Source organism: Pungitius pungitius, chromosome 19 (genome assembly GCF_949316345.1).
Source record: "Pungitius pungitius chromosome 19, fPunPun2.1, whole genome shotgun sequence".
Classification (NCBI taxonomy): domain Eukaryota; kingdom Metazoa; phylum Chordata; class Actinopteri; order Perciformes; family Gasterosteidae; genus Pungitius; species Pungitius pungitius.
In genome coordinates this window covers 12,674,154-12,690,442 of record NC_084918.1, presented here as the reverse complement: position 1 = coordinate 12,690,442, position 16,289 = coordinate 12,674,154, and the positions used below count along the sequence as shown (strand labels likewise).

The following is a 16,289-nucleotide window of genomic DNA, read 5'->3' as shown; positions in this document are numbered from 1 at the left end:
CTGTCTTAGTCGTCAAACTGCACATGCATAAATAATATAGTGGTGATCACACACCATTTCCAAAAGGACAGCGTAGGCTACCTGTGACCGTAGGTAACCGTGGACTGTGAGGTTTATTATGGTAGTGCCACTTATAGGGAGTTCCCTACTTGATGCTATGGATCAGTAAAGCAACACGGAGCACAGGTGTTGAAATACTGGTGTGTCACATTGTGTAACGTCAACCTGTATCTGTGAAAACATGATTCAGCCCACTTAAGTGTGGCGGACTGAGCTGTAATTTCTTTGTGCAAAACGTAAAAGTCTCAACAGCGTTAACTTGGGATTTTGTAGGCTCCTAAAAACACACTCATACACCCTGCGATGTGCATCCTCCCACACACACAGACACACACACACACACACACTTCCTCTGCCTGCCTGTCTGTACGCCTGCCAAAGCAACAGCCATTCTCAAGGAACCCATAAGGTGCTGTGTGGTTGGTAGGTTTAGGTGGTACGTTATAATTACATCGCTTTTGTCACCGTGCAATGCTCAATGTACGTGAACAGATGTTCATTGAGAAAGGGCCCGGGAAGGCGCGCTGCTGTTTATCACAATCTGTCCTGAAATATCAGCTAAAGATTGAAGACTTTAATACCGCTCCTTCACAGCAAAGACAAACGGCAGTAAAAATGAAAGCCAACCCATCAAAGCACAATATGTCCAGGCGACAGCTTTGCTGAATGCTCCCCCCCACCCATGTCTTTTTTCTCCTCATCCATTTCCCTCCTCCATCCCTTCCCCCATCACCCTCTCCCTCCTCTTTCTTTTGAGCACTATCAACAGCAGCACCAGCAGTGCCCGGGCCCAGCATGCTGGACAGGCCTTGTAGCCGCACTGATAAGCCCGGCTTCACTGTGACCTTTCTATTGTTGGATGGTGGTTGGCAGCAGCGAGAACAGGAGTCGTTCCAAATCCAATATTTGATTCATAAACAGAGGAGGCCCCTGAGTCGGAGAGGGCTGAGGTGCATGTAATTCTGCCGGACGACTCAGGGACCTTTGATGCCATAAGGGCCAAAGACGAGCAAGGTGGAAAGTCTTCATGCATTGTCTCAGCACTCTTGCTCCGACTAAATGTCAGGGTTTTAGTGTGCGACAGGGGAAAGAAAGAAAAAAAGAAAGCAGAGAAGCTTCATTTGAATAATGTTTCTGTCAGCTTCTTAGCTACCAACAGCCTCCCCCCTCTCCCATCACCCCCCCTAGCTCCTTCACTTTCCCTTTGGTTCATCCTCACGTCCCCTCCTGGGAGGAATCTGCTACAATTCACTGCAACCCACAGCATGCTCTTCATGCACACTCCTCATATGCCATATCACCATCATGCCTGGTGGATTGAGCCTAAGCACAACATTTTACTTGGTTCTATTTCAAAGTGGGCATAGGTTGAATCCCCCCCCGTTTCCCTCTGTGACATAGTGGGTCCTGAAATAGTGCATTCAAGCATTATTTAAAAGGCCCCTGCTGTTATTTTGGCTGAATTTCAATGTTACTTTTGGATTTTGATCCCATTCAGCGATATTGTATGGGTTTGATATCAGAGAACAAAGGTTCCTGCCCAAGGCGAGGTTTGATACTAGCCTGTATTCCCCAGTGGAGGCAAAGGGACATCCATAAAATGTGTCAGCCTTACTGTGTGCTTTTTGTGCTGCTGAAACCTTCTATTCTACTTTATCTTTTCTCTTCTGTATGGAAAATACATCTATGGGTTTCAACCAGCATGGCTGCCTCATAACTAGGCAGGAAGCTACTCGTAAAGCTCAGAGCAGTCCATTTTCAGCCATCTGTATTTGAGTTTTCCTCTCAAAGAATGATAATAAATAAGTTCATGTCTTAAGGTCCATTATAAACCTCTCACAACTGTAATAACGATCAATATGTGAATGTGAAGATCCACAAATCCACAAAATTAACATTTAGTCACACAAAACTAAATGAGCGAGCATTTGCACAAACTTGAATATCCTGTGCTGATCAGCAGCCTCTGTACTGTAGATGTTGCTCTGTAACTAACTGATATTCAAGTCTGATCAAGAACCTTAAGCCGGAGTTTCCCATCGCTTGCTCACTTGCTTTAGCAACAATTCACTTCCTCTATCACAGAATTAGAGGTTGGTTCATTTTGCAGTTGATTATCACAATATATCACTTTATATGGTCAAAGAGTGGCTTGCAGTACTGCCATTGGTTGTTATTATTATGTTTGGTCATGATGAATGTTCACAAGATGAGGTAGCACAAACCTTAACCAGGAGTTAACCTGCTTTAGCAGGGGTTCGCTTCCTCATTTGTAGAAGTAGAGGTTGGTTTGTTTTGCAGTTGATTATCACAATATATCACTTTATATGGTCAAAGACTAGATTGCAGTGCTGCTATTGGCTTGGTTTGGTCGTGACGAATGTAAAATGAGGAGGTTCAAAAGGGGGAACTATTGTTTTTTCAGACTTGAGCATCAGTTGGATCCTCCTATAGACTCAACAGAGCAACATCCACAGTACAGACAGAGGCTGCTGATCAGCACAGGTGAGAAAACCTCTTAGAGCTATTATAATTGTATAGATGGATAGATATAAAGAAATAAATAACCTTAATGTACAGCTCTGTTAATATTGATTATTTTAAATACTTTGGTTTAGCACTGCATGAACAATAATATTACTCTAAAACTCTCCTTCTCTCTCCCATGTAGATGAGATGAACGTTCTTCTGGTCATCACCGTTATGTTCGCTCTCCTCCATCTGGGGAAAAATCAATCCTGCACGACAAAAAGTGGCCAAGATGAGTACAAGGACTTTGTGAAGAAACACTTTGTTCAGAAGAAATTTGACAGGAAATCAAGGGTTCAATGGAAGAAGTGAGTTAAAGTCAACTCTACTTACTGTGAAGCCATTCAAAACATGGTTTTTGAAAAAAAATATTTTTAAACTACATTGTAAATAGCCACTACTTTGCAGTGAAACAATAATGTTTCCACAGGTACATAGAAGATAAAGGCCTGTGTCACAGAGAGGAGCAGTCCTTCCTCGAGCAGGAGGATCAGAAAAACGTCGAGGCGATCTGTGGTGTCAAAGGCCACCAGGTACAGGACATCTACCAGCCAAAGCAGAAAAACCTATGCATCAGTACTGGGAAGATGATTATGTATCATTTGAAAGTCGAAAACAAGTGTGAGGTTACAGTTTGTCGGCGTGAAAAAACACCGGTGGTTGTGGCTTGTAATAAAGTTGCAAACAAGTGCCTTCCTGTACACTTTCAGGAGTTTGCAAAACAAAAAGCAGGTACCACCTCCTGCAATGGAGGCTGAGTTCCTGGAGCTGTTTAACATTGGATCCCAGTTGTTGGCTCATTGTTTACCTGACAGCTAAAACTTCTTTCAAGCTCATAGTTAAAGCCTTTATTCATTTATACTACCTAATGTTTTAAGCCTGTTGAATGCAACACTGATAATGATCCAAATCAATAGGCCGCATGTCTACATGATTCACTTTTCCACAATGAGTTGACTTTTTAATTTGTCTCCCTTCGGCTAGAGAAGCTTGCTTTCTGCATTAAACATTTGTAAAATTGGTCTGCAGTAGTTCAGAAATAAAAGCCTTCAATAAAAACGTTGCTAAGGTGTGGTCCTTTCTTTAGGCAAAAAATATTCAGCAGAATTAAGAAATTCTTCTAAATGCTGCTTCATGCATAGCTGTGATGTGAACTACAGTACTAAAACAAAAACTACTTATAGAATGTGAGAGTGGAAAGGGAGTAATATCAGAGAAATTTCAGTGTACAAAAAGCCTTCTTGTAGATGTATTGGCTGACAACACATGACATTATTCTAAAGTAATCCGTTTTTACTAGATTTGATAAGCGTCTATGTTGAAATAGGGACCAGACACCAAAACTACTGTCTGCCTTTAACTTGTACAGCACCAACTGACTTTCTTTGTAAAATTCTCTAGTACCTCCACCTTAAAATACAATATATTTAAAAAATATATTAATATAAGTTATATGCAGCATTAATTTAGACAGCAAGAACAAGGTGAGACACTTAGATGTAGTGATTTAATAGAATAAAAAATAACGCCACATGTTTGAATTTAAGAGTCAGTCCCTGCGGTCAATACCCACATGAATATAGAAGGATATTTCATATAGAAATCACAACAACGGGCTTCATTGGTTGTAAAATATCTTTTTTTTTCTTAAAATATGAAAGCAAAAACTTGCCATTTTTACCTTTTTTTTAATTCCAGTATCTTAAACGTTTCCAGTGATTTTAGGTTAATTTTCTTTGAAATAGTTAGATAGCGTGTGTTCAAGTAAGTAAGTTAGGTCGTCAGGTTAGCTCATCCGTTAGCCTCTCTTCGTAACTCCATTGGGTTGTCGTGTTTGTCTCTTACAGGAAGCCGTACACTAAGCGAGCTCACACGCCTCGTGTTTGCAGCAAAGTTAGTTGAAATACTTTTGGGTTGTGCCATTTCTTGGAGGGAAGCAAGAGATGATGGTCAGCATGTATTCATCATCGTCATCATCACTTTCATCATCATTTGAGGCAAATTTGTCATTTGCAATGTTGGGCTATACAAAAGAAAATTAATTGAATTGAATCATCATCAACAGTTTCATCAACACTAGCCTCTAACTTGTCAGCGGCATTGACGCTAGAAATCATCGTCACCATGCCGTTATAGTATTTAACCTTTTACACATACCCATAAACACCCTCTCTAGCTCTACCGCACTCGCCATCCCTCTAGAAAGACCTCCCTCTTGTCTTTCTGCGGCGCTGCGGAGCATTACCATCTGCATAGCAGGGTCTATTTCCTGTAGACATACCTATAACATGGTCTGGTTTCTGACCAAACGACACAAGGCCTGCATTCTGCAAAGAATCAGAGTGCACAGCAAAAGGGGCAGAGCCAACAGAGGATGAGTCCAGAATGAAGTTGATTGCAGTGGCGAATAATACATCTATATATATGCTGAGTGTTTCCTGTTAATACGCCCACCGCATAAAGCACTTTAAACAATGCATGCCCAGCACCAAAATGAAATGACTTATTTCCTGTTTAAGAACCTCCCCAAAATGACTGTTTTCATATTTCTGACGTATGTCCAGTACCCGCCCCCCAAAATTACGTATTCTCCGATCCCGGCCCCTTTCCGACCACGCCCCCATGCACTCACAAGGTCAAAGGTCACGTAATTGTGCAAAAATGGATATTATTACTGCTAGCAATATTTGAATGATATCAGAAGTCAATGAAGCATTTATCTCATGAATAAACTTTATTAAACTAACAGAATTGTGCTCCCAGAAAGTGTAAGTATATATCTGTCAGTGACTAGGCTCAATGAATTATTGGGTAAAATTAAGCATATCGGCTTTAAAGGGTTATTCTTTTAAATGCATACTGAGCTAAGACTCTCAGGATCCTTTGTGATGCCTGTACCCGCCACAACGTCTTCTTTTTCTCTTTTGCAGTAGTGATTTTCCTTTTAGCAAACATTTACCTTTCCTTTTCAAGAAATCTTTGACAGAACATACACAACAGAAATGCCCAGGGTATGTAATGTGTCTAGTGCTTACACAAATCAGTTTTTTACCCTCAATTGATCAAACAAAACTGTGTGGGTATATCTTGTAAAGTTTTATTGTCCCTTCATAAAGTACCTTGCATGACAAATCATCAAAAAAAAACAGCTACGGTTTATGTCGCCGCTCAAAAGCCAGACAGAACATTACCAGGATATTGCCTGGTTAGAAGGAAAGGTCATAAAAGTGGCTAGGTGTGGAATCAAATCATCTGAGAAGACGTGAGCAGATGTAAGTGTCTGATTAAAGGAAAATATCACCATTGGCTGCTGCTTTTTGCCTAATTCACTTCATCACATTTTATGCTCTTCATTTTCTCTTTGCCACCACATGGTTGTTCATTTTTTAAAGTATTTTTTCGCAAAGTAATGCTGATTTCAGTTGATAACGTGGTATCAAGTCTGCCTCCTTCTCCCTAGAAGCCTAAACAAAAGTCTGGATTATATTATGTATACAGGTGAAACTCGAAAAATTAGAATATCGTGCAAAAGCTCATTACTTTCAGGAATTCAACTTAAAAGGTGAAACTAATATATTATATCGACTCATCACATGCAAAGTGAGATATTTCAAGCCTTTATTTGATATAATTTTGATGATCACGGCTATTTAATATATATATATATGTATAATATACATATACATTGTATATATATATATATATGATGTATACTGTACACTTTCCTACAATATCAAAGATGATGAACTTGATGCAGCATTTTTAACAAAACAAAATGATACAAAAAAGTTCAAAAACATCAGCCAAAGCTATGTTTAATGTTCACTCAGATTGTAGATTTTCTGTTAGTTCTGTCTACAACGACCAATTCTGGTTGTGTGATGTTGATTGATTAAAACCCAGGTCTATATATTTATGGTTGTTTAAAACACGATTCATTTCAACAAAAGAAACATTGATGTTTGCAGGTGTTGTGTTTCAAAAATGAAGAACATGAAGAAACAGAAGACATGTTGTATTGAGCAGGTAACATCCAAAGTATTTGATATAAGAATATGTGTTGTGCTGAAAAGAAAATCTCATCTGAGGAGCCGTTGGTTTCTGCAATCAGCAGGCCACAGGGCAGCCCATTGACTATCCCATAGTGACTGGCTCTTGCTTCCACAAAACAATTTCCTAGAATGATGGGTGCCTTCAGGTATTTATACAGATCAGTAAAGGTGTGAAAGTCAGTGTCCACTCCCCTGGGCATGGTCTTCTGGTGAGTTCACTGTAACTCGGATTTTGAATGTCTCTCAGTCATCCGTTGTGGTGTTATCAAGTATTACATGCATACATTTCGGTTGGTTACATCACATTGAATACAATCATTGCTGTACATTGGTATTATTCTATTTATTACCGTTTCAAAATGACAGTGGTATTACACTATTCTCACTTCTTTATTGATTACATAGTTTCAGAATCATGGCTGTATCCTGGTGTACTCTAAATGTATTTTATTAAATACGCCAGTTTCTTTATAATAATCCACACAGGCGATAAGTTCAAAGTCGGCGTACAGGATAAATGTAAACTTGCACAAAAATAAATTCTTCTAATGAAGCTTTCTCCCAGTGCAGCAGCTGAGTGGTGGCAATGTACTTAACATGTACCTAACAGCATGAGTCTGCTGATAGTTCTGTTTGCTTTTTTGCAAACAATAACATGGGTGGAGGCAAACTATTTTCTCTACACTGTATCTCTGGCTGCAAAGCAGTGATATTGCTGTTAAGTGTTAGCTGTTGGCTAAGCTGTAGGCTGACACACGAAATCCACTGTTTCATATACTAAAAGTGAGTACCAAAATATTGTGCAGTTTGCTGCAGCAGAATTTGAATTAGCCAGAGACAGACACAGAACTGCACACCCCTTGAAGCATGCCCACATGGTGGTGATCATAGGTGATCTGAACAAATGAATAATTATTGCATTCAATGAATTCAAAAGATTTAAATGACCATTAAGAATCAGCAACTCCTAAAAGACCTTCAGATGACACCCCCAATAAAATACCATGCTTATAAGCAGCAACAGACTCTTTAACAGCTGATATTGAATCACACTCTTAACGACCGCTTAACATGTCAGTGATACAAGATGGAAGTTAAGTACATCCTTTCATGTGTGTTATGTAATGTATAGACAGAGAGATCCAGTTGGCTTTAAATAGCCGCCGTGGGGCTGCTGTTCTGCGTAGAGCGAATATAGAAGCTCAGCTGACCTGTGTCATCATTCAAGAAGGTGTAGAATCTCTAGAGAAACACACACATTCGGACATTCACTCTAGGTGAAATGAGGTCCCGCTGATGCAGATGATTTATCAGCTGTTACAGATTTGAAACAAAAATGTACTGTTCAATTGTTAAATGAGTTATCCTTGGTTGCCATGCTCACATAGATTGGATCTGCATAATTAAAGATCATTAAGGTTGGAGCTGAAAAAAAAGCTGAATGAATTAAATTGAATAAATGGCATCTTTTTTTCTAACCATGTTGACCACAGCTCCAACTGTAGTACTTTTACCACATGCTAGCATGCTAACACGGTTATCTAAAATAACATTATACAGGTAATAATTGTGAGCAGATTATCATGCATTTGGCTGAAAGGACAGAGCCACTGGCATGCCTTTTGACTTTTAGCCTTAGTAGAATATATGTAAAAAACATATTCACACAAAGCTACATGGACCTGAAAAACATGCTTCTCTTTAAAATAAGGCACAATGAGTGTGCCAATAAGGAGACCCTCACATTTGTACATAACAGTGTTTACGCACTGAAAGAGTTTAGATCAATTATCTGTGTTAAAAATGGCAGCAGATTATCATTCAAAGCCTTTAAATGAATTTAAAAACAGTTATTTAGTGCATTTGCAATTCAATCTCTGTGTCTGGGATTAATGCAGAAAAGGCCATTTGTATTCCTATTCCAGCTGAGCTGTGTGCACTGATGCACATGAGGATCACAGCAGCAGACTAATTTAAATTATATTCTGCTACGTTGTTATCATTCATTATCACCTGTATAGCTTATTAATGCCTGAGATCTGGAGACATACATCTGCAGAGCAACATATAAAGTCTGTAAAGGGAATTGTTCTGCTGAAAAATCCGCAATTGCAGTGTACAGAACAGTTGGATGCATGGTTTGATGCTGTTCCGATCCCTCCTACTGTTCAACACGTCCCTCTGAGGCTTTATTGTTTTCATGATGCAACATGCTTGGCAGCTGGCAGAGTTGCGGAGTCTTGTTTGCTTCTAGTAAAAATCCCAAGCATAAGCCCTAATGTTTTGCCACTGGAATCTTGATCATTTAAAGTCTCTTTTTCTCACTTGTTTTCTCTGCAGATCCCCCCCCCCCCCTTCTCTCTCCAGTTCTCTCTGCATTAGACTTTCTTTGAAAGTCACAGAATAATGAGTTTCTCATCTTCTTGCGGTGAGCTGTGTTCACTGTTGCAACCCGGGGCTTCTTTGATATGGATTCTGTTTAAATCAGCCATCCCATTTATTGTTGGGTTTCCTTGAAAGGTCGTAATCTCATTAAAACCAATCAACACTGCAAGTTTTTAGATCACTTTGGCCCCCTTCGAAAGGACGCCGAAAGTGAAACGGATTCTGCTTTCAAATATAAATCTGACCACAAAAATGTGAGATTCTGCAACATCAAAGACACTGAGGTGGACGATCCCCATCCCACACCGATTTTTAATTCTGAAAAGAAATTGCATTACTGTCACGCATAATTTGCAATATTACTAAATAAAATGGATTTAATTTGATGGAAAATAACAAGGAAATTTGTTTTTGGTAAAATTGGCCCGAAGCCACGTCATATATATATATATATATGAACATGTGTGTTGTGTCTGCATGTATAACATCATAGTAACAAAGATTAAATTAGCACTGCAGTGCAGAGAAGGTACGGTGTCTGGTATAAAGGCCATGATATTGTGTTAACCCTCAGCTACTAACTCGGGCTGCGCCTGCGCATTGAATATGTCACTATATGGGTCACAGAGCACAACAGCTACATTAAGAAATGGGATATGTGTGTCCTGCCTAGGCTTAATATGTTAGCATGCAAAGCTAACTGGCCAACTACCAACACCAGCTACTGGTCAGCCAGTAATTCGGTTAGCCGAATCTAACCAAATTACTGGCTGGCTGGCTAAGTGTATCATTAGTTAACCACAGTATTTAGAGGGGTTACAGGCAACGTTAGGTAAAGCACATATCCGATATTAGCAAGTGTGTCTTGCTAATACTGCAGCATGCTTGGCTAAAAGTCAAATATATATATATATACACATTTTAAATAGAGGTGAAGCTTGTCCCAATACATTTTTTCATGTCACAAGAACAAAGAACGGGGGAGGGTGCTGTAACATTTGCATTCAAAATTTAGCTTTAGCCTCCATATCTTCTGACCGTCATTGTCAAATACTTGCCATCAGATTCTTATTCTCTATATATCAAATCTGCAAATGATCATTGAATAAGGTAATAATTGTAAGGTTCTAAAAGGTCGATCTGCACTGCAAACAGCTTACTTTATATGCAGTGTTAGAGAGTAAAGTTTGACGGACGCAAAAATACCATCTAAGAAAAAATCAGCCTTAATGAAGGGTCCGCCATCCCACCTTTCAAACTAATATCTCTTCAGTTTATCCTGAGATGGCACCCAGGCAGTCTGTGGCTTAATGATGACGAATCGTAATTAGATTTGACTGAATATTACATTACATGTCATTTAGCTGACGCTTTCATCCAAAGCAACTTACATTGCATTATAACACATGCATAACATTTTGCCTGGGGAGCCATTAGGGGTTAGATGTCTTGCTCAGGGACACTTTGTCATGGGACATGGGGCAGCCGGGATTCAAACCCCCAACCTTGCAGCTCCCAGGCCATCACACTACTCCATGCGCCACCATCGCCTCCTGTGATGACAAGATTTAAGTGTTCGAGGACGACAGGAAGGCAGGTAAAGACAACAAACTAATTATGGAATCAAGATTATGAAATCAAGATGTATCTCTCTGTCAAGAGAAATGGAAATAAAGGAGGAAGCCGAGGATGAAGAAATTGGATTACAAAATGGAATGGTTGGGAAATAGACAGCAGTGTTTCGTCATCAAATGACCTTTGTGAACTTCGTTCGGACTCTGCAGAGGATGGACGTAATCAAACAGTGGAATTTATACTTAATCCAGTGATCAATAACCGTTATTTCCGCGGTCACTGGCATCGTCACAAAATACTTAGTAGCTTTGGTTGAATTATTTACATGTGAGATATACGTCGCTTGTTACCATACACCAGCACCCCGCCGTAGAAGAGAGAACAAGAAAAATATTTGCATCCGTTCCAGCAGCAATGAATGAGGCCATTCCGTTGAGTTTCAAAAATAAAGGCGTGAAATAACATGGGTGTGTGAGGAACTGAATGTGAATGACTTGTTTTGGCTGCGATCCAGAGAGTTCCTCTGACGGAGCCAGTTAAAACAGAGATAGTGGCGCGGCTCATTGTTATGTTGGCGTCCGCCCCAAAGCTGGCACTTGTGTACAAACAGGCAAATGAAATAGCAGCACAATCTGGGGTGCGAGGGAATGTGGAGCAGAATGAGGTGATGTGACAGCGCGGTTAGGCGAGGTGAGGAGATGTCCTTGGGGAGAGAAGGTGAAACTTGACAAAGGCCCTCACATGCTCAGACAAGAACAGTGAGCTAGGCTGGAGGTTTTGAAGAAAATACACCAGTGTAACTGCAGTGGTGTCACTATTAGGAAAAGCATATGTTTTGGGGCATGGCAGCAGAAAGATGCTGAGAAGTGTGCCATTCATATTTAGATGGACTAGAACAGCGGTTCCCAAACTTGTTAGGCCACGCACCACCTTCTACATCCCAACTGGGTTCATGCACCCCAAATCCTCCAAACCTAAAAAGAAAAAGTCCATTTATAGCTGCATTCAAAATTTGCCTAACAGTTTGTTCAGGCATGATGTTTATTTACAATATTTAGTCCGCTGTTAAATGTTGCAGTGCAACTACGACATTGTATTGTTTCTATCACCTGGAGATTCCACTGTCTCGCTCTGTCCTCCTCCTCTCTTGCGACTGATAGCTAGCGATTTCATCCAGTTCACCATGTTTTATGAATGTTGCTGAAAAAGTTAGCTGTTATCTGACGTTACCTGCACAAACATCCAACGTAAGCTAGTAAAAGGAGGAGTTGGAGTGTATTTATTTATTAAATTGTTTTTAGTTTTCTAATTCATGTCTCTATTTTGTGTAAAACCCTATTGATCTTTACAGATTATATTTAAAATGAATTATTACTCCATGAGACCACCGTTACATGTTTCCTCTCCAGGGGAATCCCCTGGACTAGAACATTTTCCAAAATACTTGCTTTCTTATAAAAATACATTTAAATGTTTTATTTGAAGCCAGAAATCGCCCAGCTAAGCACACAGACTATAACTCTATTCAAAGGTTTAAAAATATGTATATTCTAAAGCTCTAAACTGGGCCTGCCAACCTCATAATATTGCCAAGACTCCAGCTAACCAGCAGTACATCTCAAGACCCATTGGATCTGCCAGTGAATAAGGCAAGAGGCTGTATTTCTGGGGAACGGTGTAGCCAGGTGATATTCAGGTCAAGAGTTATTTAACTTCAATTGGCAATTTATACGAGCCTGGAATTGAAGCAGATTAATGATGTGCACAACCAAATGCTAATCAAGTAGCCATTTTAAAAGCATGGATTGCATTTTGGAAAAACTCTTTTGCTCTGTGCGTTGATTCGACCAAAACTTTCTTGAATGTGATCAATACTACTCAATACCACTCTGCCTATACTATCGGGAGCTGCTGATATACCGGCAGGTAGCTCTTGACAGCTATGACAAAGACATCAATCTTCTCATTTATGTGTGTAGAAGAAAGCATATAAACGCTTATCTAAAACGTTACGAATCTAAAATGATCTGACCTCTTTCTAACTAAAGCCTTATACTAGCTAACGCCTTGCATAGCAGATATTTAGAAAACGTATTTTTCACACAAACGGATATGAAACGTTACAGCTTCTTTCAATTCCTCTGAAAGTTGCCCATCAGCTAGATGCTAATGGTGCAAAATATGCACGGCAGCATTCAGGATGCTAATTCATTTTCTATGGCAATATTGTAGAGTTTTATCGCTTTGAGACAGGGAGGTGTAAATGCATCATTGAACACATGCAGTTTCCATTAAAGATGTATTCAGTGGCAACCATCCCCCCAGTGGTCCTCTAGAGATAAGGCTGTCCTTCATGTGCTGTGTCTGAGCACAGTGCCCAGATTACATGGCCATGGAGGATTCCCTGTTGCCTGCCTGCTCATCTACCACATCTCCTGGACATAAACAAGGAGGATGCTGCAGAGTGGGAACAGGCTTCCACTTTGCTCTACGTGTTTTAATCTTGTACGGGGCTGTGTATCTTTGTAATCCCATACGCCGCGCCCCCTCTTTGAATGACCGCAGAACTGCGATGGATCCATGAACACATGCTGGCTCTAATAACCAAGGCACCTTACGAAGAGCTTACATCTCAAAGATACTGTTGCTTCTTTTCAGTTTATGGAACTGCCTGCCAAGAAAATACTCCACTTAAACTAAACAATGGGGCGATTGTAAAAGGCAGTTTAGTTTTTGTCTGAGGTACATTCTAGAGGTGGATCTAAACCAATAGCAGAGAGAGTGTATGTAAGGTGATCCCATTTTATTTTTGATACATTTATATTTTCCACCCAACATTAATCGTATATTTTAGTTACCTTACAGTGGTGACTTCTTAGTTAATTTGGCATAACCATCACCCTTACTTAACAATAAAACTAGGTTTCATGCACAACCATTGTCACGGCCGGCTATATTGGACCTAAGAGCTGACAACAGAGACCGCCGAGTAGGTGAAGCAATGGGATTTTATTTGCTAAATGCTGGAAGGGGAAATGGAGTCAGATGATAGCTGAAGGACATGGCTGAGGAGCGTGCTGGTGACCTGTAGAGCAGGGGGTGAAAAGCTGGTAGGGAGGTGAGGTGGCGTGAGTGGTTGTGGCGGTGCGGCGGCATAGGCCCGGGGATCCAAGTCGATCCAGACTAGAACTCAGCTGACAAAACCATCTGCCGACGAGTGAAGCTGGTGTATTTGAATTGTGAGGTTGATGGTCTGGTTGTGGGGTGATAGATGCAGCGCGCGCGCGCACACACACACACACACAGACGAGGAGACATATACAAGAACAAGGGGGAAAAGAAAAGGACTGGAGTCACAGCAGAGCCCTGACAAAAAGAGTAGAAAGTAAGGCTTTCAAGATATCGGCATGAGCCTCAAATGTCGTTAAATGTAATCCACTGTCTGTTCCGGTAGATTCCTGAGTAATCCATCACTTATGATCTAATGCTAATCGCATGCTCAATCAGGGTCAGTCAAGTTAGACAAACGCTTCCCTGTGTGGAATATGAACAGTTTTGTGTATATGTCTGTCTTAACAAATCTATTTCACATGAGCACGCTAGAAACACTTTAAATGAACTGCACTTTGTTTGCATGTTGCAGTGTGAACATTTCACAACAACACACCAATTTTGTCTTTGCATGTGGCTGCAGCATGTTGACAATACTCTGGTGAAAACCCCTCCACCCCTTCTTGTTCTGCTCGTCCTCAGATAACTGCCTGCAGCAGAAGACGTCCTGTCGGCTCCTGGCACCCGGAGAACGGAAGGCCTGCCATTCCCCACCCTACCTGCACAAAAACACACACGGTGCCGCCAAATGTGGCCGTCTGAGCGCACGGAGATATACAGTACGTGTGTGTGTGCTGCATTATTATTGGGTGCCTGTGAGCTGGTGTTGTCTGTAAATCTCCACCTGGTTCCAGCCTGCTCTGGTTGATTTTTTTTGAAGCAACAGACAGCGTAGGCACACGCACGCACTCACACTCGTACAACCGCAGACGGATACAGACATGCTCAGAGCAGCTCTGATCCCAGGCTGATAGAGACAGACAGAGACTTGGTGAAGTTGAGAGAACAGCCTGGGGTTGTGTGCAGACCACAGGGAATACGCCCCCGAGTTACGAAAAAGATGGAGCACAAAAGACCCCCCCCCCCCCCCCCCACCGTTACTAGTGCTGCCATTTGGCTGTCTACCTGACTGTCTGACTGCTGCCTGTCATCCGCTCCATCAGCTGCTTCATCATTTACTTTTTTATTTACCTTTGCATGTATTTAGCAATTTAATTTGGGTGGGTTTTTTTTTTTAACATTATTTTGGTCCATGGGGTCCATCGGCCGTTCCCCTTTTGTTCATCAGTACCATCAATCTTGAATGTAGAAAACCAATGCATCAGCAGTGTAATTTTGTAATCAGCACAGCGAGGAATACAAATCAGATCGGAAGCGGGCCGTAATGCATGTAATCCATCAGAGTGAAAGTGTTACAGACAGCTGATAAACATGCATTTTTGAGGTGATTCATTGACTGAATAATAGATTGATATCCGCCTAGGCTCACAGATCTAGAGTTTTATTTCTTTCTCTTCTGCTAGAGTAATTCCACCAGACTGGGTCTATGAGGTATGTTGAGGTATGTTATGAGGTATTACAGTTTGGGAATAATAAACGTTGCAGAAGTAATGCCTTCTCTTGGTCATCACCACAGCGCTGCAGCCTTTGCAATGCGTCTGATTGGGACATTTCATTTGTTTACGACATTTATTTTATTGCGCTATAAATGGTTGCTATTAAGAATTTTAACAGCATCACAAAACGTGTCTCCTTGTACACCGGCCGCAGCATCGCCTCCACTCATCTTGAGCTATGGTGGCCTACACTTGACAGAAGCAATGAAGCCGTACTTTCACACAGAGACGAGTAAGCGATCCAATTAGAGTCACAGGCAGTAAATACGTGATGTATTGCTGTGCTAAATAGTGCCATAATAACACAGCTCTGGCTTTTGCTTTTGTTCGCTTGGGATCAAAGCCTGTTAGTCTTCACAGCAGAATCGTCTCCACACTCCCGTTTCTTTCTTTCGGCAGCGTTGAGCCGCTGAAAACGCCAGTGGCCGCTGCGAGGTTTGGCTCGGGGACTTTTGAAATCAAAATTCACGATGGATTCGTTATTGATTAGCAATCCTTACTCTTGCAGATATATACGATGGCCATTTTGTGCAGCAAAGCAATCTGGCTGTTGCATTCTGGGTGGCAGTTATTTTCACTTTTGCACAACTGGTCAGCGTGCCAACCGACATTCCAAAGATTGGGCCCAGGCAGCCAGGCCCAGCCCATCTGTGGTTATCTCGATGAAAGATTGATGATGCTCTTCAGGTAGATACAAAGCTAAGTGTCTTGTTTATTAATGTGCTGTGATTGGATCCATTAGCTGCCTTGTGTAAACTAATCGCTGTATAATGTGTGTTGTCATTTCAGCCTAACAGCAGATAACGTATTCCTCCCCCGTCTTTGCAAATGCTGTTGATTTCTAATAGACTTGTAGAAATACTGTTGTGTCAGGAGAGAGGAGTGAGGAGTGATTGTTTTCTTCCTCCATCCGGTTCACTAAACAGTAAGCATGTTTCACATTCACATTGATTGCTGAATA

General features: G+C 41.0%; 1 protein-coding gene across 1 annotated transcript; it reads left to right on the top strand.

Annotated features, from left to right (window-relative positions):
- The first annotated feature begins 2,447 nt into the window (after positions 1-2,447).
- Positions 2,448-3,636, top strand: LOC119198974 (uncharacterized). The gene is made up of 3 exons (XM_037456606.2): positions 2,448-2,565; positions 2,732-2,897; positions 3,020-3,636. The coding sequence occupies exons 1-3, from the start codon at positions 2,448-2,450 to the stop codon at positions 3,345-3,347; spliced, it is 612 nt and encodes a 203-aa protein (XP_037312503.2). The 3' UTR covers positions 3,348-3,636.
- Positions 3,637-16,289: the final 12,653 nt, after the last annotated feature.